This window comes from Eretmochelys imbricata, chromosome 3 (genome assembly GCF_965152235.1).
Source record: "Eretmochelys imbricata isolate rEreImb1 chromosome 3, rEreImb1.hap1, whole genome shotgun sequence".
NCBI lineage: Eukaryota > Metazoa > Chordata > Testudines > Cheloniidae > Eretmochelys > Eretmochelys imbricata.
Genome location: NC_135574.1, coordinates 199,504,581 through 199,531,041, shown reverse-complemented (window position 1 = coordinate 199,531,041; position 26,461 = coordinate 199,504,581). Strand labels below are relative to the sequence as shown.

Here is a 26,461-nt window from a genome sequence, read left to right as displayed (position 1 = left end):
CATCTGCATAGACCATTCTCTTTCTGGTACATTCCAAAATACCCATTGCTCAATAAAATATTATTTAACATTATGAGTTGCAAAAATTGATTGATATTGTTGATATTAAGGGGCTAAGAATATTTGTGCCTTCCGAAAGAATTGCCTCAAGGGTAAAATCCTGGATCCACTGAAGTCAATGGCAAAGCCCCCAGTGACTTCAGTGGAGCCAGGATTTCACCTCAAACATTCACCCTGATGTGATCCTTCCAAAAGACTGCATGTTAGCAAATCTAAGAGGCTTTTTCTTTTAAAAACATCAGTTTCTATAGTCTTAATAAACCATTTCTAAAAAAACAAATATTTATCAACATGAATAACAAGACAGCTTATATTACTCAATATTAGGGACGTTACATAATTCCCTCACTATATATACAGTATCTTTGGATGGCAAATATAGTTGAAGAGCTTGAAATAACAGTACATATCAATTCTGAAATAATGGTATTCTTTTAACCACCTTAGTCACTGCATACATATTTTAAAAATAAATTTACTGACATATCTATGTATTATTCCTTTCACTTACAGCATCACTTGGTATTTTCCAATATGCTCATTCCAGTCCTTCACCATCTTGCTCCCCCTTGGCCATATTTAAGAATAGCAACCTCTGAATGTTTTAAGCGATACTTCTTAAGGATTGATGAGCTTTTAAAAAGCTGTAGGTTAGCAGTTGATTCAGAAAGACTGATATCCCTGTGCAGTGTGCTTTATTGGAAACGTTAATATGACATAAAACTAAGCTGGAAAATAATGTAACCAAGTAAAACTAAGGCCCTGACTCAGTTAGGGGTGGGATTTTCAGATAAGCTTAAATGACTAGGGAACACAAGCTCCACTGAAAGTCAATGAGACACATGCTCCTGAGTCACTTAGATGCTTTTGAAAATCCCATTCTAAGAAAAAAGGTGTTTTAAAATTAAAATGGTGTTAAGTTAAAAGTATTAGCCAACACATATTTGACATGTTTTTAAACACCACTTTGCACTTAATGTAGGTGGGTTTAACACCCTCAATACACGTTAACTGGTCTTGGTCAACTCTACAGGGGACTATTTTCCTACTACAGACATGGCCTAAGAGATTAAAAATAGCAAATGTAACACCCCAGTAATTATTAAGAATTAGTTGACAACTGCCCCTAATATGGGAGTTCTCTGGTAATGGAATTAATCACATGGATTGCAGCTACCACAAGTGAATGGTCTCTCTCGGGGTTTTCCATAAAAAGCAAAAAAGCATACAAAACTTTTATTAATTAACAGCACCATCTCTCAGGGTTTTGACCCTTAGTAAGCTAAAAGTATGGTGAATTCAATGGCTGCTAATTCTGAGTCTGGGGTGTGAAACTTGATTTTGTTGTCACCTGTATGTCCACAGGCTTCTACAGTGAGACCCATCTTGTGTCTGGCATAAAGACCTTGCTAACCTTGCTCACCAATAAGAAATTTCTCCTCCTGCCCTCACTGTGCAGTACATGATGCAATAGTTCAGAATTCAGAGTAACAGCCGTGTTAGTCTGTATTCGCAAAAAGAAAAGGAGTACTTGTGGCACCTTAGAGACTAACCAATTTATTTGAGCATAAGCTTTCGTGAGCTGCAGCTCACTTCATCGGATGCATACTGTGGAAACTGCAGAAGACATTATATACACAGAGACCATGAAACAATACCTCCTCCCATCCCACTCTCCTGCTGGTAATAGCTTATCTAAAGTGATCACTCTCCTTACAATGTGTATGATAATCAAGTTGGGCCATTTCCAGCACAAATCCAGTTCAGAAAACATCCTTTTAAATAAAACCCCTGGCTCAGTAAACCAGAGGGTGCTTTTCTTGTTTCTGCAGAGACACCGTGGAGGATGAAGGAATCAGGTTGTGGTCTCGGCTATTCTGTGCCGTTTACAGTAAATAAGGTAGTGAACTGTAAACCAATGCTTAACCAAGCTTCTCTGATGTTCTCTCCTCAGTCATGTCCTAAGCTTTCTTCTTTGTGCTATACCTTTAATTTTACAAATCAGTTCGCTTTCTTTCTCCCCACAGTAACTGCTCTTCGACTTCTTTTCGCTCTAGCTCTTATTTTGAATCAATTTGTTTGCTCTGCCTTTTGAACGGAGCCTTTGTTTCCCTACTCAGACACATTTTAACTAACCTTTCCTTCAACTGCCTGCCAATCCAGGACCTTTGACTACCTAGTACAACATTGCCCTGCCAACACAGTTTGACCAAGGAGCAGGATTCGCTCTTGACCTGTGAGGTCACTCTGAACGGAATGAGAAGGCTCTGATAAAACATGCCCTAGCTCCAACTACAGCAGCACTTCCATTGTAGTGACCACTGCTGGCGTTGTTGCAGCAGGGAGTTACAGGCCCAAATTTTGCTAGTGTAGACAAAGTCTTTAAGAGCCAGAAGCAGCTTTTTCCAGCAGACCCGGGTAGGACACTGTAGAGTATTGGCTGTGGGAAAAGGTTAGCTATTTTCAAACACATAAATCTTCATAAATCTCCATCCTCTCAATAAATTTTGATAAACGGTCATCAGTCATCTTAGCAAATGGTGACTGGATCTCAGTTTGTCTTGTTCTTTCGGGTAGACATGACAGCTAAAGGAACTCAAAGTAAATCCACTGAATATTCAAGTTATTTTTCTAAAAGTAAATCCTGAATAAACTTTGTTGATGGATCAGTCCATGGACTGATAAAAGTCCATTTACTGCAATCACCATTAGCATTTTCTCATTCATTTATTACTTAAACACAGGTGGCATTAAGCAATCGCAATACTTTTTAAAAATAATTAATTGTTTCAAATGTAGTTCAGATTTACAAAGTTTTTTTGTTTTTTGCCAAACAAACTGCTTCTGAAGATCCCTTCAAGAATGCCACTCCAACTACCATATTTACTCCCCCTTTTCTCACCTTTGAGGACCTTAGTCAAAATTTTCAAACCTGAGTGCCTGAAGTTGAGTTCCTAAATCCATTTTTGCCACCTAAATATATGTAGCCCAATTTTCAGAAATGCTCCTTATCCAACCGTCATTGAAGTCAATGGAAGCTGAAGGTGCTCTGCTCCTATTAACAGGGCTATTTTGATTTGGTTCTGAAATCCGAATTTCAGAGTCCAACTTACGGCACCTGGTTTAGAAGTTTTAGCTCATTCGTCATTAGTGGCATCTCTCTCCACAGTGGTTAGTCAATCCATCTCAAGATTCCTCTTTTCCCACACATACAACATACATTCCTTTCTCTAATAAGAAAAGCTTTCAGAGCTTTCCATATGTAATTGTTTCTTCGTGCACAGACTTCAGATTAGCCCTGAAGTAAAGTGGTTTTTGGAATAAAAGGTACATAAACATTGTGTAGCTACACGGCACCTTAAAACAGGATGTCTATAAAATGAAAATCAAGGGTCAGTTTAGAAGTAACCCCAAGACTGGTACTGAACTCCATAGCTGTTGTAGAAGTCAACCACATTATAGATCATTCCATTTTCTCCATTGTCTTGTAAGGACTGCTGCCAATTGCCACTCTGAGAAAATACCATGTAATTTCAAGGCAGAGTATATGCTAGTCCTCATTTAACTGGCTTCCCAAACTGTGGTTGCAGCCATGCAGCTGTTCTCCCTCCTAAAGTAGCAATAACTGTGGTCATTTTTCCTTACAGTACCTCCCAGTTTGGTCATGAAGAACCACCTTTGGCTTGGCTTTAGGTTTTCTGGATATTGTAAACACTAACATTACAGTTCTTCAGAATATGGCCAAGCCAATTTTATATTTAATCCTTCCTTCTGTTGTAGATTTTACAGCCAATGGCATTTTTGTGCCAAACTCCCACATGGCCAGACTAGGGGGCTTTTATTTGTTTTGGCCAGGGTCCGGAGGTGTTTAATTACACCCTTGAAAAAGTAAATACTCAGTGTGTCCTACATAGTTTCTGTATCAGAAAATTTGGCCCCTATAGGGTTAGGAGGGAAAAAAAGTTTATTTGACTTGGAAAACAGACATAGCTATAGAGAATTAGGAGAACCGTCACTTGTCAGCTAAACAGAAAACACGGCAACATTTTTGTGTCAGAACCCTATCTGTCACATTTCAGGGCAACTGCTTCTGTATTTCTCCCTCTGTAGTCCACTAAGGAAACCCATTCCAGCTCCTCGGCCACCACCATAGAATCATAGAGTATCAGGGTTGGAAGGGACCTCAGGAGGTCATCTAGTCCAACCCCCTGCTCAAAGCAGGACCAATCCCCAGTTTTTGCACCAGATCCCTAAATGGCCCCCTCAAGGATTGAACTCACAACCCTGGGTTTAGCAGGCCAATGCTCAAACCACATGCGTCTCTCCCCATCTTGACCAGGGTTTTTGCAGGCTACACAGTTCCCCGCCTACATTTTGATATTCCCAGTAAGCCAGACCGTCTAAACAGGCCACTGTCTGCACTTTGCTTTCTCTCCAAGGGCTATGATCAACATAACTGTCATAGTCCCACCCAGCTCTTTCGAAGAAAGCACACACATTCTAAAGGTGAAGGCATTACAGAGAAAATATATTAAAAACATTAAGAGAACCTGCAAGTATCTTAATAAGTTTATAAGAGATTAGCCATGATCGCCAACAAGGGCTCTGGTAGGAGCCAGTCCTTCAAACTCCACAAAGGGGGTTTTCGGAGTTTAACAAGCACCCCCATGAATAGTTCAGTCTTTCCTTTATACAGTATTGGGCCCTACCAAATTCAGGGTCCCTTCTGGTCAATTTTATGGTCATAGGATTTTAAAATTAGTCAGTTTCAGGCTTTCAGATGATATTTACATCTGAAATTTCATGGTGTTGTAACCGGGGCGGGGGGCTCATCCCAAAAGGGAGTCATGGAGGCTCACAAAGCTGTTGGAGAGCGGGTGACGCAGGATTGCCACTCTCACCTCTGTGCTGCCTTCACAGCCCCTCTGGACTCTGAAGGCAGCACAGCTGTGGACCTTCCTGCAACTGGGGGAGGTACCCAGACCCGTGAGTCTGATATCCCCGCAAGAGCAACTGCTCTTCCTTCCCCTGCATGACCGCTCTGAGCCCAGTGCCCCCGTCTGGGGCGCCCCCAGCCCTGCCTCTCCACCTCTCCTGCAATAGCTAGATCTCATGGGAGATGTTTGATTTCACAGTCTGTGACACGTTTTTCATGGCCGTGAATTTGGTAGGGCCCTATCTATAAAGCTTGAGCCTTTGAAATCCTGGTTTTATGTAACATTGGATCACCAGACAAAGACCCACTCCCCAGGGTTTAGCTTCTAAAGGCTGGTGTTTTGCATAACTGGGGGTGTGGAATTTGTATTTACCTTACCCTAGACGTTTCCCAGGAAATCCACTTCACACATATTGTCCCAAAAGACCATTCTTGTCTGCCACATTGTTCAGCATAGTCTTTTGATCATCTAGATGCACAATACATAACCTTTGCAAAGATACTTAAACTTAATTCAATAAGGTGTTGCAAGGATATTGCCAAAAATTGCATATTTGTTACACCGTCATCAGCATAAATGTGTGTTTGTTGCCTGAGGATCTGGTAATTTAACAATACATGCGATAGCCAAAAATCACAATCTTTGGAGATGATGGTGATTCCATAGAGCTTATTAAAAAATTAAAAAAGCATAATCTGAACTTCAGAGAATCATGTTATGTATAATTAAAATTTTAAAAGTGTATCGATTCACTATTAAAGGTGCATAGCCAGGCACTGAAAAGGAACTGCATACATTACCAAAGTCCAATCTTAAACAAGTTCTGAAATACATATCGGTCCTCAATCTTTAGATACATGTGAATCTAAAACATGTTATCACAGTTAAAGACTGTAAGAATGTATGTGCATAAGAGGGCATATTTACAGTTAAATATCCAAAATGCAGGAAATACAAAAATGAAGGTTGAATATTCAGTTGTGAAACCTGAATGCTGCATTATAATTTTTCCCCTAACATATAATTTCTTATTTTTGTTGTTGTTCTTTAAATAAGTGAAAGGGGCAAAAGTAATCTCATAATAGGCCCAAGTCTCACAAGGTCAGCTGGGGTTTATCAGCATTATCTGTAAAACATGTTATTGTAGATTTAAGAAGCACAAGTCAGAGGAATGGCAGTTAAAGTTAAGGTCTTGATCCAGCCATGCACTTGGGTAACTTCAGGCACAAATAGTCTAATTGCTTTTAATGGGACTAAGCATAAGCTTAAGAGCTCTGCTGGATGGGGGGCCATACACATTCCCATACATATGCTTCTATATACATCATATAAATGTTGTTTTAAAGAACGCTTAAGGCATATTAATCCCTTCCTACACCCTTGAGAGCTGTCCAGCTTCCTAGTCTCTCCAAGTTGTGTTTTTTCCTCCCAGTTTAAACAGATGCAAGGCCATTACAGCTTTCTCTCTTTCATTTGCAAATAGAAACACACACAAAATATGGGGCAGGAGGAGGAAAAGGGGATAGGAAAGTGCAGGCTAGTTGATGAAGTTTCCAAAACTCAACTGCTGCCTTAAATACTGTACATCATCAATCTTTAGATGTTTTCTTTAATTTGGGAGGCATAAGTTTACCAAGCATGTTTAGTAAACAACTTTAAAACCAAGCAGACAGTGTTGCATCAGCTCACAGTTGGAATATATTCTTCATAACCATAAATGCTAGATTTTTTTTAAATGAAGAAAATGAAGGAATTGAGAAATGCTGGTATGGCGTATCATGCTTAGTGGCTCCAGGGGTATTAAATTCTGCTGCCAATGACTCCACAAGGTATTAAGAATGGGAACCTTCCTTTTTGTCTTGATAAACACTTGTCCATACCTGCTCACCTCCCATCTTTATTTCTGCAGCATCCCACTGTTGGTCTCCCTGGGTCCATAGCTTCCCCCTCTAAGTCTATCCCCGAACACAACTGCTAAAATTATCTTCCTCATCTAATCACACCACCTCACTTTCTCCAGCTGTTCCCCCCCACCCCACATACCAAGTTTAAATGTCTAGTTCTCTCCTTCAAGGCCATGTATTGCTCCAGCCTACAACTGGATAACATTTACATTATCCTCCTTAGTCCCCTTCTCTGGGTATGTCTACATGGCAATTAAAAACCTGCGGCTGACCCATGTCAGATAGCTCGGGCTTAGGGGCTGTTTAATTAGAGTGTAAACGCAGGCTCAAGCCCAAAAGTCAACACTGCAATTAAACAGCCCCTTAGCCCAAGCCCCTTAGACCGAATCTGCTGGCATGGACCAGGTGCAGGCTTCTAATTGTAGTGTAGACATACGCTCTGCAACAGAGATGCCAACCTCGATGCCCCTTTGACCTCAATTTCGCACTCCCATCTTCTTCCTTTCACCCCTCTATGAATGGAATGGCCTACCAACTTCAGTATGTCAGGACTCTACCCCCTCCTTATTCAAATTCCTTCTCTTCCACAATGCCTACGAACATTAACCTGAAGTGGTAAAATGCCCTCTCTACCCCCAAACACACACACACAATTACAATGTTTAATAGAATCTAAGGGCTTGTCTACACTGCGAAGTTGTCGACAAAACTTTTGTCTTTTATGGGTACCGTCAAAAATATAAAGGGAAGGGTAACCACCTTTCTGTATACAGAACTATAAAACCCCTCCTCCTGGCCAGAGGCAAAACCCTTTCACCTGTAAAGGGTTAAGAAGCTAGGATAACCTCACTGGCACCTGACCAAAATGACCAATGAGGAGACAAGTTACTTTCAAAGCTGGGGGGGGGGGGTGAAGGGGAAACAAAGGGTCTGTCTGTCTGCGTGATGCTTTTGCCGGGAACAGATCAGGAATGCTCTTCAGAACTTCTGTTAAGTTAGTAAGTAATCTAGCTAGAAATGCATTAGATTTCCTTTTGTTAAATGGCTGGTAAAATAGGTTGTGCTGAATGGAATGTATATTCCTGTTTTTGTGTCTTTTTGTAACTTAAGGTTTTGCCTAGAGGGATTCTCTATGTTTTGAATCTGATTACCCTGTAAGGTATTTACCATCCTGATTTTACAGAGGTGATTCTTTTACTTTTTCTTCAATTAAACTTCTTCTTTTAAGAACCTGATTGCTTTTTCATTGTTCTTAAGATCCAAGGGTTTGGGTCTGTGTTCACCTATGCAAATTGGGGGTGTAGGGCTTGGGGGAATATTTTGGGGGGGAAGACGTCTCCAAGTGGGCTCTTTCCCTGTTCTTTGTTTAACACGCTTGGCGGTTATGCTTGGCAGCATAGGGTTCAAGGACAAGGCAAAGTTTGTACCTTGGGGAAGTTTTTAACCTAAGCTGGTAAGAAAAAGCTTAGGGGGTCTTTCATGCAGGTCCCCACATCTGTACCCTAGAGTTCAGAGTGGGGAAGGAACCTTGACAGGTACTTAAAAAAGCCCCCCCGCGAAAGACAAAAGTTTTGCCGACGCAAGGGGCAGCATGAACGCGGCTTTGTTGGCCGGAGCACCCTCCTGCCGACAAAGCTAACGCTGCTCATGGGGCTGGAAGTATTTTGTCGGCAAAAGCCACCCAAAAAAGAGCGTTTACACACACTAAAAGCCCTTACACACACTAAAAGCATGGTGTAGATAAGCCCTTAGTTACCACCATCTTCCAGGCCTCCTAGTGTGTGACATGCCTCCTCTTTATCTTTTACATTATAAGGCTCCAGGGTAGGGACTGTTTTTGTGCCTTTTCTGCTGTGCCATTACTCCTAATATTTGCTATATTCAAGAACAATTTTCCTTTTCCTCTTTACAAAATAGAAAAAAAAAAATCTATTTAACATCAAAATAGCTTCCCCACCCCCCCGATGAGTTCACCTTATTCACTGCTTGTTCAGCCCAGTATTTGGATTAATACAGCTGTACCTTGGAGAAGAGAAAATACATGAACATTTAGAGCACTATTAATGCAACTGATTTTGCATATTCTAAAGACTACAAAGCATTTTTCACCTATTTTTTCATAAAAGGGGATTTATAAAATGTGTTAAGCATGAAATCAAAATATGAGCAGATAGAAGCAAAAGATGATAGAAACTGCATTTTGAATTAAATGAAGATATTTTTACAAGCGTTTTTACGAGAAAGCAGCATAATTTAATGAGTTTAGCAAGACTTTGTTAAACTGGTGCACAACTTCATATGGACACTTACTTTTCTTTACAAGTATCTTATTTCAGTTTAGATCAGCTCTGTAAGGAATTGATTTAGCTTAAGGCAATTTCTTGCAGACTTAAGCTAAAACCAAACAAGCCACTCCTAAATTAAAATAGAAGTGCACACACACCGTTTTGCACCAATTTTCTACAGTCTGTTTAAAAACACCTCTTTAATGAAACTGGTGCAAATTTGGAGGCAGACATGGTGATAGTTTTACAACATTAAGAGTAGCTGCTGTCAGAGAGTTCAAAAAGCATGGGCGGTGCGCATATTATATATACGCCTAACCAAAATCAAAAACTAAGGTGTTTGCTACTCAGTTTCTGCTTGGGGTTTGCAATTTTGGTTTATACTAAAAAGAACACATACACTTCCCTTGCTCACGAACAAACAACAACATCACATAGGGAGCACTGCCCATAGGTTTATTAACATGCAACATGTGAGTAAATGCATCTGATACCCCTACATACCAGACAATGAGTCTTCTAGTAGCAAAGGCTCATTAAGAAAGAAGAGCAGCTACCATGGCACCAACCGGTCTACTAGAAAACAGCCTGAAGAGTGTAATTGTGTGTTTGCTGATTTATATTAATCAATTTCCAGTTTGTATTTACATGCACTTCATCTGGTTGCCTTTTTTTTTTTTTTTTTTTTAATAATTTTAACCATCTATTGCTGTCAAGTGTATAATTTCTTTTGGGTCTATCTCACTTAATGCGCAGAGCCATGATTACATGTAGGGGACTTTGTGACATGCTTTGTTGCGGTGCATGTCTGTCTTCAGCACTTATCCTTGATAATCCTCCTTTCTTCTAAAATAAAATAAAAACCAAGTATGGCTTAATTGGTAGCAGGATTAGGCCCAATGCAAATTTTGTCACTGCCTTCAGTGTGACCACAATGAGTGTCCTTCCAGCCCTGCCTTCTCCAGCATGGAAATTCAGGCATGCTTTCCCAGCTGTCCAGGAAAAGAGCATTGTTTGCAGGGTCACCTCTGCACCCCATTTGAGTCTGCGGACAGTAACTCCCCAGTCAGCACTGGGAGTTAATATTTGTCCTGCTAGTCCAATGACGGTGCTATGGCTTCACACTCAATTGGGCCAGTTCATTTTGTTTTCACCTAGAGGGAGGGGGAGAACATTAGACATACAGCTTCACAGTGGAGCTGAACAGCGGGGGAAGGTGGTCTGCTCAGTGTCCCGTGCCAGAGCTGGATACGAAGCCAGGCTTCCAGCAGCAGTGTGCTGCTCTCAGGGTCCATCAATAGTGCAGCTGGGAGTGTGCTTCCCAGCTCTGACAGACAGAGATGCTCTAGCCCCGCTCAAGCTAGTGCTCTAAAAATAGCTGTGTAGCTGGGGGCAGCACAATGGGATAGCAGCCTGAGTACAAACAGGCCGGACTCCTGCATACATACTTGGGCTCCTAGCCCAAGCAGTCATCCGCACTACTCCCTGCTACACTGCTACTTTTAGCATGCTAGCTTGAGCAGAGTTAGTGCATGTCTGTCTACCCGCACTGGTAAGTGATGTACAGATTGTATAGGCATGTAACCAAAATAAAAAACTTAAGTACTTGCTACTCATTTTCTGCTTGATTTGCTATTTGGTTTATATTACAAAGCAAACAAATACTTCAGTTGCTTACTAACAACAACAGGTTTCAGAGTAACAGCCGTGTTAGTCTGTATTCGCAAAAAGAAAAGGAGTACTTGTGGCACCTTAGAGACTAACCAATTTATTTGAGCATAAGCATCCGATGAAGTGAGCTGTAGCTCACGAAAGCTTATGCTCAAATAAACTGGTTAACAACAACAAAATCACCAAGGGAGCACTACCCATATGCTGGAATTCAAATCGTCAGGGCTTTCCTTTGGTCCACAAGGTAGTAAACATAAGTTGAAGGTAGGGTGAAGGGGGAAAAAGTTAAGGGGCCAATTTAACTATTTCACAAACCATTTTTAAAATCCTGCTTGTTTTCAGAAAGATTGAACTCAAACAAGAAATGTTTGCGGGGTTAATTGCACACAAATAGAAACCGCTAGACACCAAAACATTTCAGATGGCAAAAAGGGTCATTTTGAAACTGTTTCCATGAAATCCACAATAAAAAGAATCTGAAATAACCAAGTAGCATATTCACCCCTATCAAGTCCAGAGGAACAGTTCCCACAGGGGAGAATCCTCCAATTACGCGCCAAAATCATAGTAAGAGGGCCATTACCTCAAATACTGGTATTTACAAAAACCTCAATAGTCGTTTTTTTCCGCCCAAAATCTTGCCATTCTTCATTGTCTCCAGATCCTCAACTGTGTAAATCAACGTAGCTCCCCTTTGGAAAAGCTGCATTTATTTACATCAGCTGAGGATCTGGTCCAATACATCTCAACATAAAAATCCTTCTGAGCTCAGTGCATTGCCCTTATTATTACCTGGACGGATGTCAGGATAGGCTTCTACGGGCACAAGGTTCTGAAGATTCAGAGCAGGCTGCACATCGGGGACAGAAGGATGGTGAAGAAATTTGGCATCATGTGACTTCCAGAAGAAAAAAGGGGAACGTCCACGTACCAGCAGGGCAGATACAGGTAAGTAACCGTTTTCATGTTCTCTCCACAGGTACTAATGCGGAGAGTGGATCAGATGATACGTCTGAGGGAAGGGAGCAGAAGGAGACTCCGCCGATTGGAAAGCATGGGATGCACTGTCCTAGGGTTGGGGGTTCTTTGAAATATGTTAGAATAGTCTGAGGAAATCAGCTGTCAAAAGCAGCCATAGCTATGACAACCAGGATATTATTGACTCTCCCCAAGTACGCAAATGAACTGAAGGAGGGAGTGATGAGTGGCTGATTCTCTCTCAAGTCACAATGTTACTACTCAGGCAGCAGCAGGGAGCAGTAAATGTGCACTGTGTGAGGGGTGGAGGTGGGGAAGAATCAAGCTTTTCCAGTGGTCAGATTTTCTATAATTCCCTAAAAAACAACATACAAACACAAAACACAGGTTGGAGATAATTTCACAAACATATTAATTAGCATCTGAAATTTGGTTCAAATTCTCCATAGCAGGTTAACAAAAAAGGGTTCCAAAAAATGGTGAGACACTTGAGGTACAGACCCTGTAAAATAGAAAATTCTGATGCAACCTTAGTCTGCTACTGAGAGACCGTAAAAAAGCAGGGAGGTAAAATGCATATTCTAAACTGCTAGGCACAGAGATTAATCTATCTGGTTGTCCCAATTATGGTCCAAATTCTCCGCTGGTGTAATCTGGCACAGCTCCAGTGACTTCTGTGGAGCTGCACTAATTTACACCAGAGAATTTGTCCTTACAGATCTGTGCCTGCAGATTTGTCACAATGGAAAAACAGCTCTAAGCATGCAGTGACATTACCTTCAAAATTAATTCAGGCCAGTTTTTTAAAAATAAATTTATTAAGAATTTTTTCCATAAAACATTGATATCATAATCAATGCAACCATGTAATCAGAATCAAGCATTTCTGTTATAAGCAGGCACAAAAATACAAAAAAAAAAAAAAAGGTGTGAGTACACTGTTAGGTGAACTATATGTTATTAGACTACATACTTATCCTGTACTTCTGGAAAAAGGTAAAATGGAGTATCTATTTTCTGATACCAAATTTGAACAGAAAAAAGATAAACTACTGTTGTTTCTCTTTGGCCTATCTACAAGACATTGTACAAAAGTTGGTTGTTTCAAAAATCTTATGGTGCCGTCATTGCCAACAGGAAGAAGAATACTGAATGGATATCTGAAATGTAAGAACTCATCTTCAGAACTCAAATGATTTGCTAAAATATCAGAACCGGTGTCCAGAGATAACTGTTTATACTTACAAGGCAGATGTGGCCTACATAGTTATATGAATATGTAGCTTTTTAGAATATGTAGGGGAAAAGTATTATAGTAAATGTATGCATAATTCATACATATTAGACACATTAATATACATACAAACATGCTGTAAGTGAACTTTGAGGGAGTCACTTTTTCAAGAAGAGTGCTACTATCAGATCTCTCAACAATAATACACATACTTAGCATTCAGTAATGTGCTCGTTTATTTCTGTACCTTTTTCTTAAAATATATATTTAAACAAGAAACAAAGAATAGTATTGAATCTTTCCATAAACTTTGTTTTCTTATTTACATTGTAATATTCCATTATACACAAAGTAAAGACTGCATTACGGTACATTATCTTTATATAGCTTTTTTGTAATACATACAGCTTGAAGCTATGTAACATCTTAGCTTGGGAAGAGAGATGCAACTTATATTATAAGACTATTTAAAAACAATTCTGGCCATAATTTTGCTCTAGAGTGTTTCACTGAAACCATTCTTTGTCAAAGAAAAATGCCCCACACAGGGGATGAAGAAGCAGTGTTTAAGTCACCACTGGATCCACTTAAACTTAAAAGAAATGTACAAACCACAATCACTTTTGCATTACCACACAACTATCTCTGAGGCCCGTTACTTCCTAATTTAGAACATGAATGACAGTTACTACCACATCTTTAAATTAGTTTTTTTCCATAGTTTTAGGGCATTTTTTTTAAACTGTAAACAATGAAGATTTAAATGCAACATTAATCATACATTATCTTCACCCACCTGCACAACTAGGAAGAGTTCTGATTTGTTTGGGAGAAAAATGAGCATGCACACACCCATTCACACAAAAAGAGTATAAATCACAGCCGCATTTATCTCAAGTTTATGGTGCACGTGGTTGCAATAAAGAGTATAAAATGAGAGTAAAATTCCCAACATCTGTTAAAACACAAAAGAGCTTATTGTACAAAATGTCATTCACATTCTCTGTATTGAGCTGAGAAGTTAGTTATTCAGTTTGCTGGGGTCTCCAGCCGACAGACTCCTCCTTCGATTGCCACAGACTGCCCTGCCACAGCTCCAGGAGGAAGTCTCGAAATGTGAGTCTGTGAAAAAATTGTGAGAACTTTAGCAATTGCGGAAAAAACTGAGAGAACTGAAAGCAGGTGGAATCGCTGGACACAAAGACATCTTAAAAAGCCCACAATGTTTAGATTGTTCAATATGAACATATATACATGCAAATTACAACACAACTGAAAAAGCTGCAGACCGGGAACGTTTAGTATAAAGAGGACATTAATTAATAGGAGGGGACATAGTAGACGTATGCAAAATAATAAACAGTGCAGAGCAGGTAAATTGGGTGCTGCAGTTTACCCTACCTACTAAGTGAACAAAGCGACTTCAGTAAAGTTGACACAAAATTAAAACTGATAAAAAGAAAATATGTTTTTGCACAATACATAATCGATATGTGCAGCTCCATGAGAGAAGACATCATTAATGCCAAAAGCTTAGAGGATTCAAAAAGGGTTAGAACTTAATATGTTTGTAGGACACAAACTCATGCTTCAAAGCTTAAAGCCAACTTTAATTGATGAATAAGTTAGGATGAAATTCCATTGTGTACTTTTTTGAGAGAAGAGTTAAACTGCAAAAATGTTTTGAGAAAAAAAGTATGGTCATGACAGTATTTCAGCAGGAAAGATCAAAACATCTGTATGAGAGTTTAGTTTGTCAGATTGCTAGACGGATTTAATATATTATTCTCTATTTATATTCCGGTAATGCGTAATGGCCCTAATGATATAGGAAGATACCATCCCTACCACACAGAGCTTGTTATTACTGGTTGTGAAACTGCACTACAGGACAGCTAAATATATTTTCCATATATTACTTTTCAATGTTAGTAATTGCCAAAGTTATCAAAGTGATATTATACAATTATGAATGGAGGAGGATACACCATTAAGCTGTGGTCCAACTATGAAAAAATTTGAGAAACTCTATCTTGAGTCATCCCGTCCTCTATTTCTGAAAAGTATCTGTTTATTGGTTTTATATTGGCAAACACTGTTATTCATTATATCCAAAGGCATGTGTGAGCCCTGTTGTGTGATAAGGAGTGGTACTGCTTCAGTTTATTGTTTGTCTATTGTTTTACCTTCGAGGGAGTCACATAAAGCCTTATAAAGAATTTACAACTTGACACATACCATTCTTCATGTTTAATGGTGTCTAGTTACTCCTTTTCCCATGTGTTTATTGGGGTTATATAATTCACATTGCTCATAACAATAGCTTGACATAATGGTTATTTCACCTCTTCAGTCTGTATTTGTTGTGCTCTATTTTGCAACTGCAGAAGATTTGTTTTGTACAGTCTAATTTCCTACCAAGGAGGACAGATCCGTAAGTACTGAAGAAATTTCTTTATTTTCCAGTGCATACTTCGTTGTAAATGGGCAATGATAAAGACTTTACAATACCAAACATGTATATAAGCGTATTCTGCCTTATTGTTAGTGCTGTGTTACTGTTACATGTAACCCATCATTGTTTCCATATGTAGCATTGTTATATGATATCGGCATATATTTTGGTCCACATGGTGTTGACTCTGCAATATAATAATGCTACATATTGAAATAATCGTGGATTACATGTAGGGCCAGATGGCTAAAGCAGTGCTTGGTGCACTGGGAGAGGTGTCACAGCCAGCTTGCTACAACCCTTCTGCCCACACCTCAACTCCCAGAGCTGCTGGTTTGGACTCTGCTGTAAATTTAACTCAGGGCTACTCTACAGTCTGTTCTACACTACAGAGTTAGGTCAACTTAAGCTGCCTTGCGTCAACCTAACCATGAAAGTGTCTACACTTAAATTTTGTTCCCACTGATGTAACTGTTCTGCTATGTCAACTTAACTCCACCTTCACAAGTGGTGTAGAGTCAAGGTTGATAATAGTCAGGTTGACCCAGTGTTAGCGTAGAGACTGTGTTGCTTATGTTGACTGTTAATGGCTTTCAAGAGCCATCCCACAATGCCCCACACTGACAGGACAATTAATACAAGTACTCCTGGTGAGGATGCGCACTGCCAACACAAGGAGCAAAGCGTAGAGACGCACAAGTGATGTAATTATTATGGCGGCTGTGTGCCAACGTAAGTTGGGCAACTTAATTTTACAGTGTAGACATGGCCAAATCCGCACTGGATAGTAACAGCACTCCCAGAGGCTTAGGGTAGTTGAACAGTTACTGTTGTCTAAACTACAAAGATTTTGTCAGTATAGCTATAGCAGCAGTGCCCTCAGTGTAGATGCACTGTATGCTGACAGGAACTTTTCTGCCAGCATAGCGATTTGCCTCCCTGAATGTTAGCTACGCCAACAGAAGTACTCTTCTGCGAGTACTGTGTCAACATTAGGGGTTTTGCCGGCATAGCTATGTCAGCTAAGGGGTGTGGGTTTTTTCATACCCCTGATCGACATAGCTATGCTGACAAAACTTTGTAGTGTAGTCCTCACATCACACTGCCAGAGAATCACCAGCACGCACTGTTCCTGCAATACCCTCATCTATTCCATGTGCTAGAAGTTAGGGAGGAGGATAGCAGTTTCCCTGGCTATTATTCCACTCAGATTCTTTAGCTGTACTCTTAAGGCAGCTTTAAGGTTTTTTTTGTGCCAGGACAAGGATCAGGTCTGTAATGCTCATGCAATACGATTATCTGTAGCGTATACTGAAGTTGCAAAAACCGATACACTGAAGACATAAAGTCCTCATTTTCCATATGTGCAGATTAAAGCCAATCACTTAATTCTGGGAATTTTATTATTTCATAATAGTTAAATATATAACAGGCTCAGCCGCTTAAATTTCATTGCCAGATATTCTGGTATATTTTGCATTAGATGAAGGGACTTAGGCAAAAAATTTACACCTATTTTGCCAGTAGTCTCATTATAAAATGGTGAGCTTTTTTTTTATTTTTAAAAAAAATTATTTTTTACATTATGGGCTGGATTCTGCCAGTCTTCCAAGTGCTGAACTCTCAATGCTAGTTCAAGCTTCAGAAGAATAAGACTTGCAGGATTGGACTTTATTTCTTTATTTCTGTTTTAATCGGGAGAGATGTCACTGGCATGACCCATCGGCCTCAAACTTGGGTCACAGGAGTAGCCATGCTTCAACTCTCCACTTGGGAGCCTGTTGACAACTCCTAATCCAGGACCCATGGAGCCCAGCTTGAGGCTCCACCTCTGATGTTCCATTGGTGGCGTCCCAGAGCAGCCAATTGGCCCGTTGGCCCTATTTAAGCGAGGAACAAGAAACTGTCCGAACAACTGAGCTCCCCCCTGCTCTGGACTGTGTGCCTCCTACTCCTGATCCCCCAGCTTAACTTCCTGGTGTCCTGACCTGGCTTGGATCCTGACCTCTGACTTGTGGTTCTGACCTCTGGTTTGTCTCCTGCCTCTGAATCCCTAGTATCTTGACCCAGCTGACTCTTGACTCCCAGCTGTGGACTCCGGCTCTGACCACTAGGTCTGGTTACCTAGGACCTCGCCCTGACAGTCATTTTATAAAATAGAATGTCTTGTAACTGCTCCGCTGCTAGTGGGAGGCTAGACGGTGCAAGCCTTATTTATGTTGCTGTGCACTTACTAGACCCTATAGTCCCATTAATCTTAAAAGGTCCCAGGATTGCACAATTTAACACACTGTGAGGTGGTATGTTTTGAAAGTCTGTAAGTCTCAAAGATAAAACAGTAACAACATGTATCGGTTGAGCAGAATGTTATTTAGAACCTTAACCACAATTCACTGTAAAGACATTCTATATTCCAGAGGCTCGGCCTCTTTTAACCCCCTCCTTGATAAGGTTATCCTGGTGTCTGCTCTTAGGTGGTCTTCTTTTCAGTTAAATGACAGAATCAGATTTAATTAAAAACATTTTTAAGGTTTTCATTTTACTGGTTCAACTTTGATCCTTAGCCCTCCTACGTGATATATGAGCATCTTTCTACTTTTAGAACAATTTTGATCGAGATCATGATTTAACATTTCAAGAAGAGAGGGTTCCCTTCAAATCTCCTATGGTTCCCCTCAAATGCAACTGACAATTTTTGGAACTATTATTTCAGAGTTAACCTTCCATTTGTTTAAAAAGATTTATAAGAATAACTGGTAGAACCAAATTTGCAAATATCTTTTTCGGTGGTCTATTTAAAACCCCAAATAAAATTAGAGCTATCATGTAAAATCAATTTTCTTAGTAGTATGCAGTAACAGTCTTTACTCAGTAGAAGCATGCTACTGATCACACAATATGATACCACAGTCAATGTGGCTCAGTGGCCTAATCTGAATCAGACATCTATTATGAAGTGGAGATGGTCATGGCAGAGTACACTATTGGAACGAAGAAATAGTACAGTATGAGGCATGGATGCCCACAGATTCTGCCAAGTGGCACACAGGCAAATATTTTTTACCAAAACAGAACCACCAAAATTTCTTAGGCCTGCAGTAGGATATTTATTCATTCATTATAAAGGATTCAATTTTTGAGACATGATTTTTCTAACCCAAACAAACGGTGGGCACAATTAATAAAATTTGTGCTTACCTGCTTACCCCACAAATCAGGTAAAGTTAGATGCCTCAATACACCCACAAACAACTGCAGGTGAAAACTGGGAGGCTGGGTTGAGTTACATATTGAAAATCACTCTAAATATACTTATTATTTCTAACGACAGCAGCTGGCTCTTGAATATGAAACCTCAGTGAGAATTTGAATAGATTTTTCAAAACACAAGAACGTTTTAACAGATGATCAGTAAATTTGTCTCTCAGATGTGTTATTTAGACACAGGCACGCTATTCCACTTTTTTGACTATGAAAAGGATTTCCAGTACATAAAAACCTAAAGTACACCTCCAAAATCTGTGTATCTCCTTACTGAACTACAACACACATGCAAATGCATGTATAATCAAAATCCTTGCATGCGTCTTGACATATAAACTTTTCTCATCATCTCTTTATCTTGCATGCAACTCAGTATCAAGTAATAAATGAAGTACTATCCGATTTTATGCATAACATTTCATGTCACTTTTACTCAAAAGCAAGTAACTATTATGTCAAACAGAAAAAATATTAAGATGACTTTTTAAAGAGAAATAAGGTCACAATATTTTATTTTTAAAATATCCATAGCTATTTCATGTTGTACGAAAGAATAGATTTGAAGTGCTATACATTTTATATTCAATTAAACTCCCAAATGACCTTTTAAGATTAGACTCTCATCAACCCTTATTCTTAGGCATAACAATTTACACTAAATACATGTCTCCTTTGATTTTAGTAAGATTTTTCAGACTCAGCCACCTTACTTGTATAGTTTGTTACTTTTTTTTTTTAATAAATAAATACCCCCTACACTACACATTTTTAATTCTTGCTGAATTTAGGCTTGTACGGAACACAACAGGACAGGAGAGCGTTTAGTTAGATTACATTGTACCTTTAGCTTTGCAAATGGAGGGAACCTAGGTCTGGGATGGGGGCACAAAAAAAGCATAGGAATAGAAAACAAGTTCCACTCCCTTCTTCCAACCCCATGGAAGCTTCTCTGTTACTGCACTGTGGATCAACAGGCAGGGTTGCCAACTTTCCAAAAGCAGAAAATGGAACACTCTTGCCCCACCCCTTCCCTGTGGCCCTGCCCCTTGTCACTCCATCCCCACTCCCTCCGTTACTTGCTCTCCCCACCCTCACTCACTTGCTCATTTTCACCGGGCTGGGGCAGGGGATTGGAGTGCAGGAGGGGGTGAGGGCTCTGGCTGGGGCTGAGGGCTCTGGGTTGGGGCCAGAAATGAGGGGTTCAGGGTCCGGGAGGGGGTGAGGGTTCTGGGATGGGGCCAGGGATGAGGGGTTTGGAGTGCAGGAGGGGGCTCTGGGTTGGGGCGAAGGGGTTTGGAGTGTGGATGGAGGCTCAGGCTGGGGTAGGGGTGCAGGATACGGTGAGGGGTACAGAATCTGGGCGGCGCTTACTTCAGGTGGCTACCGGGAAGCAGCGACATGTGCCTTCAGCTTCTGGGTGTAGTTGCAGCCAGGGGGCTTTGCCCACTGCCCCAGCCCACAGGCGCTGCCCCCACAGCTTCCGGCCAAAGGGAGCTGCGGAGCCGGCGCTCAGGGCAGGGTCAGTGTGCAGAGCCCGCTGGCTATGCCTAGGAGCCAGAGGGACATGTCGTCTCTTCCCAGGAGTCATGCAGAACCGGGTAGGGAGCCTGCCAGTCCTGCACCAATCGGACTTTTAATGGCCACGTCCTTTTACGACCAGATGTTCCAGTCAAAAACCGGACACCTGGCAACCCTATCAATAGGAGACAGATTAGGGGCAAAAGGGACAGCCTGTCAATATAGTACATGCCTCACTCTTCCTGTTGGGAATATGCAGAATAAGATATTAACTCTGTGAGAATCATTTTACTTTGGTGTCCCCCTTGAAATGAAATCCGCTGGATGAGGTTGGGAGGGCCATATAGAAGCATGGCTCCCAAAGGAGAACGGCTGCTATGTGGACAAGGAAGAAAAGCAGCAGTACTGGACCTCTATGGGTTTAGAGTACCAAATCTCATGTATAATGAAAGAGAAGGAGCAGACAAACATCACTTGAACTATTTTTGTAGGAAACTGGGAGCTGAAGCTTGCACTGGTGTTTTTTGTTCTTGATTTTTTGTAATAACTACCAAAACCCTGCCTGTGTAAGGTAGCATCTGTTATGATTTGGTTTTGAACTCTAGCGATCCCTCCCACTCCTCTTAAAGCCCAAACCAAAGGGTAATCTTTCTGGCCTGGAATAATTGTTAATTACGGTAAGAACATTATATGATTTCTTCTTTTGGATCAAATGTATCTTTCAAATCTGAATTACTTGGCTTTAGGATTAATTTTTTTCTTAAACTACACATGTTGTGCCAAGAACATTGCTATTTGGTGCCCCATTTGATAAAGTATTCTGACATGACTTGAAAGGTGAACTGTACTAGCTAATATGACAAGCATTTATTAAAGTCTTTAAAAGAAAAAGACCAGTTTAAGTGCTCTCCAAAATGATGTCACTTGGCCTTTTTTGTGCATATAAAAGTAATAGTTCTTGTCAATGATTAGCTCATTTTTTTCATTAAAGCCATAAACATAATGTGAAATGAATATGAGTAAGCCAAAAGTAAGACAGAGCTGCACGAAAGACAGAGTCCATCACAAACTGCAAACCAGCATATAGTGTAAATTAGGTTCGTGCATAACGACCGTATGACAGCACATTCAGTACTTGTGCAAACCTAATGAATGCCTCACTTATTTTTCAACTAATTTACCATACAGGGGAAAGTGTGTTTTGGTTAGAATATTTTGTTTACAGAAATATCATTCTGATATCCAGTACATTTTTGAGAGCTGGAACAGTATCATTAAGAATAAGCAAATCAAGAATAAAATGCACTGAATTTCATTTGCACTCTGCCACCTTACTTATTAGAGAAAAAAATTGCCACATCAATTTACTGTATACAAATCATAAATAACCTATGGGAAATGAGGTTAGAATTCTAAGTAGACCTTGAGTTAATAAGGAAGTCAAGAGAACGCCAACAAAAAAAAGGAATCTACAAACTGAATATAGTGATTCTAGACTATTTTTACATTTTAAAATGTTAGTACAACACATTAAGATGGATTGATATACATTAAGATAGTTTCTAAAGTAAGTGTTTTAATCCCTCTCAGTTAACTGTACTTCCCATATAATTCAAAGTCACATTTAGATAGTTTAAAAAGATGAATAACAATGCACCATTCTACCAACTGATGATGATTTGGGACTCAGAGCATTAGATGATAACTCTCAGATTAGTGATATTTAAAAAATATACCAAAACTCAAGATTTTCACTATCCTAAGTGTTGCAAAAGCAGAGTCAGATAACAGATATATTCATACTTACACCCCACTATTAATATCTGCTGCAATTATAAATATTTTATGTTTAATGTAGAGGAAAACAGTGCACATAATAAACAAGCCCAAATATTTTAGCCTGTTCCTAAAATGTTGAACATATTATCTTGTGTGAAATAGGAACACGATACCGAGCAGAAGCGTAAATAAGGGGCCAAATTCAATGTTTAGAACTTGGCTAAAGCCCACCAAACATTCCAGCTTGATCCAGAATTTCATCAGGCGCTGGAATTTCACCCCAGCTACGTTTAAACTGGAGCAAGATTTAGCAGGATTAATACAGTAGAGACAGCTACATAATCACAGATGTGTGTTTCAGTCATTTAAGGTTCAGTGTCTTAGCTCAGCAATGTGGACTGCTCTAGGTACATCTTACTACAAAGTCAAATCCACAGTTTAATGCAGGGATTGTCAATAGGTGGACTGCAGGCCAAATCTGGACTACCAGGTGCTTCTGAACTGCCAGTGAAATCTTTTTATTTAATTATTACTATTATTATTATTTTTGTATTATATTCTCTAGAGACTGGACCATGACTGTACCTTGACCAAGAAGTCTGGACCTTGACGAAAAATAATTGATTACCCCTGGTCAATGGTGTGATGGTTCGAAGTGGAAATCCTCCTATCTTTCCAGCTTTAAAAACAAAAGAATTAAATATAAAAGCCTTCTGCTGTGTTCCCAGATCTCAGAACCCAGTATTTTCATGATGTTCAAATGAAGCTGGAAGTTGAAGCTAGGCAAAAATTCAGACTGGAAATAAAACATACACTTTTAACTGTGAGAGTAATTAACCACTGGAACAATTTATCAACGGTCTTGGTGGATTCTCCATCAGTGGCAATTTTTAAATCAAGGCTGGATTTTTATATTTAAAGATATGCGCTAGTTCAAAAGAAATTATTGTAGGGGAGTTCTATAGCCTGTGTTATACAGGAGGTCAGACTAGATGATCACAATGATCCTTTCTGGCTTTGGAATCTACGTTCTATTAACAAAATATTCTAATTTGTATTTCAACTCAGGATGGTCCTTTCCAGCTAAGCTGGACTGCTGAGTTCTGAGCAGAGAACTGGATGTTCTAGAGCAGTGGTTCTCAAATTTTTTTTCCGCGGACCACTTGAAAATAGCTGAGGGTCTTGGTGGACCACTTAATGATCTTTCCAAATGTTGTTTGTACCATTAGCTAACTATTGTAAAGCGCTTTGGATAAAAGCGCTATATAAAAAAACCCTTAATAATAAACTTTTTTTGTTCTACAAATAAAAGTACACAACTCATATTTTAATATCAGTAGTTTTACCTTTCTAATGCAATGGTTGTGCCCTCTCTCCCCTGCCGTGGCAGCCACCGACCTGGGCTAGGAAGGAGGGGGGGGTCTCTCCCTCTCTGCCCCACTGCAGCAGCCCCCAAGCTGGGACTGGGAGGAGGAGGGTCTCTCCTCCTCCACAGCAGCCACAGAACGGAGGCTAGGAAGGAGGGCTGTCTCTCCCTGGCAGCCACAGCCCTGGAGCTGGGGAAAATCACCTCTTTCTCTGGCCGCCACAGCCCTGCATGTCCCAAATTTCCCCCACTGCGTGGCTACACGAATTAGATGGGTGGCCCTTCATTGTCTCGTGTGCGGCCACCCAGGTGCGCATCTTAGAGGGAACTATCTGCGGACCACTGAATGGAGCTCACGGACCACTGGTGGTCCGCGGAACACAGTTTGAGAACCTCTGTTCTAGTGTATGCACAAAGTTCTTTTCAAGCTAAGAATTACAGAATTCTTCAGTTGAATCCTACATATCTGAGTGCAGATTTAAAGATGAGAGTGACACATATTTTTCCTATTTCATGCATATAAAAGAGCTTCTCTGTAGTCTGAAATGTATGACTAAATGACTAAACATAAGATTACTCAGTAAATCTTTCCACTAATTTTCAAATTAAGATTATAATTAAAATGTATATTTCTTTACTCAGTGAATATTGGGTAGGTATCTTTCTCTTGGCAAAGAACTTTCATAAACTCTTTTTACCGAAGAATGCAATGACGTACAGAAGCTCCCTTCCTTAAAACAATACCAATTATTGTAATCTGTACTTGTCATACACATTACTTCAGACATTTTAAGGGCAATAACTGTTACATTTGGTAACAACGTCTAGCATTTTAATGGCAGTAGCTAACTATGAATCACATTTTTCCTCTGCTTGTCCCGTTGCCCACTCTGTTTTTCTGACTGGAAAATGAAGAGTTTTCAGAGTTTTTTTTTTTTTTTCTTTTTTGGTACTGAAGCGACATCACTTCTTGTAGATATTCACAGCAGCCAGCGTTCATTGTAAATACAGTGGCATACAAGATTCCATCTCCCCTACCCATTCACTTTTTCCTATCCCCTGGGCAGCAACTTAAATCCAATAAATTAGAAAATGGAAAGAATGACACACAGTAGTTTACTATTAAAACCAGCCTTAGGATAAGATTTATAAATTCATGTCACAAACTCAGTACAAGGAACAGGTTTTAAACTGGAAGTTGAATTTGGAATACAACAAGAATTACAATTAGACATTTAAAAAGTAGAGTGATTTTAGATCATCAAGATGGTAGAAAAATCTAAGTCCTATAAAATCAAATTATAGTGTATCAAGTATGCTGAGAACCCTGCACTTTGGGTTCTCAACATTTTACAACTACGTTTAGTTTCTGTTTTTTTTATAAATAAAGCTAATAAGTAAATTAGAAACTTTTTATCAATCATGTCTTGATAAAGGACTATGTTAATTTTAAAAGGAAAAAATGCAAAATGTGCAAACATGTAACTTCATTTGTTGGCTATTTTAAACATTTGAGGAAAATAACTGACACATGACAAGCTATATTTACTAGACGTGTTGTCTCAAAGAGATTGGCCTGATAGCTATCTGTTCCGATTGGTGAAGCAGATTTCACCGCCACTATAAGAACAGTATCTAACTTAACTAGTTGTAAAAGTGATCATCAGTAAATGAAGTAAAACTAGTTCAGATCTTTTATATATCCCTTCACTGACAATTTGTGTTTTCTCCCATGCTGCCCCTCACACTTTAGAGGAAAGCCCCATAACATTCTTCAAAGCCACTTAATTGTCCTCCAAATCCCTCCTTAAAAAACTCTTCTTTGCTATGATGCTTACTTCCTGGTGTAGAGAGACAACGATTTATCATACTGACCAACACTGTCTCACTGTTTCCTTGTACTTCCTTGTCTGTCTATACCATCTGCTGTCTCTAGACCAGGGGTCCCCAACGCAGTGCCCGCGGGACACCCCGCCACCAAAATGCCACCGCCGAGCGTGGCCGCCGGAGAATCGCCCACCAAAATGCTGCTGAGAAGCGTTGCTGTTTCTTGGCGGCATTTCGGCAGCAACGCTTCTTGCCACTGCTGCTTCTCAGCAGCAGCATTTCGGTGGTGGGGTGTCCGGCGCCTGCCACAGTCTACTGGGAATAGCAATATGCTATTCCCACAAGAAAGGTTGGGGACCACTGATTTAGACTGTAAGCTTGTTGGGGGCAAGGACTGTATTTTTGTTCTGTGTTTGTACAGAGCCTAGTAAAACAGGGTCCTGATCCAGGGCTAGGGCTCCAAGGTGCTCCAATACTAAAAATAATAAATACAGATCTATTTCGGCTTTCCACCTGCAAGGAAAGGGACTGCAGTGATACAACAGAAGGAATTAAAGCCTAAATCAACAAGGACTACTGGAAATGAATAATGTGAACTAAGGAATTCTTTTCCTGAATACCAGTTTCCGTATAGAATATTTTCTACAACAAGCTACCACAATTAACACGTACCATCCCCCCTCCCACTCTAAGTCAAGCCCACAATTAAATTGCACCACAAGTACTTCCTGCAGGCTCCCACTCAGTTTCTCAACATTGCATTAAGTCTCTTCTACATGCCTATTTTGATCCTGCTTCAAATGAAACAAGATGGGAATAAAGCACCCATTTAGGGCGTCAGTAAACCTAAAGAGCAAAAACAGCAGGAGCAATTGCAGTGTTTAAAGCAGTTGAGTTGGAACACAAAACAACAACTTAGGCAAATAGGTGGTTTCCTCTCTACCAGCCGTTTCCTATCCTCCTCAAAAATGTATTTTTAAGACAAGGTAAATAAACCTGAAGGAATTCAAATGGAAAATAAGAGTAGTTACAAGGGCAATGAATTACTGATTTTTAATTGAAGCCCTAGTCATAAACCAAATGTAAGAGGGCAGTTCTAGTTGAACTCCTTTAAGCCCAGAACTGGTAAATGTCGATCCAGAAAGCACTAGCTGCCAATGCATAACTCAGACCAGGTCTACAC

General features: G+C 40.0%; 1 protein-coding gene across 7 annotated transcripts in view; it reads right to left on the bottom strand.

Annotated features, from left to right (window-relative positions):
* Nucleotides 1-12,652: 12,652 nt before the first annotated feature.
* Nucleotides 12,653-26,461, bottom strand: part of TASP1 (taspase 1) — a 156,995-nt gene continuing 143,186 nt past the window's right edge. For 5 of the 7 annotated variants that reach the window (XM_077814073.1, XM_077814074.1, XM_077814072.1 and 2 more), the window contains one exon: nt 12,653-14,191. In XM_077814073.1, the coding sequence (XP_077670199.1) occupies nt 14,099-14,191 (93 nt within the window). In that variant the 3' untranslated portion in view covers nt 12,653-14,098. The remainder of the gene's footprint in view (nt 14,192-26,461) is intronic. The other 2 variants (XM_077814078.1, XM_077814077.1) reach the window with 1 other exon arrangement.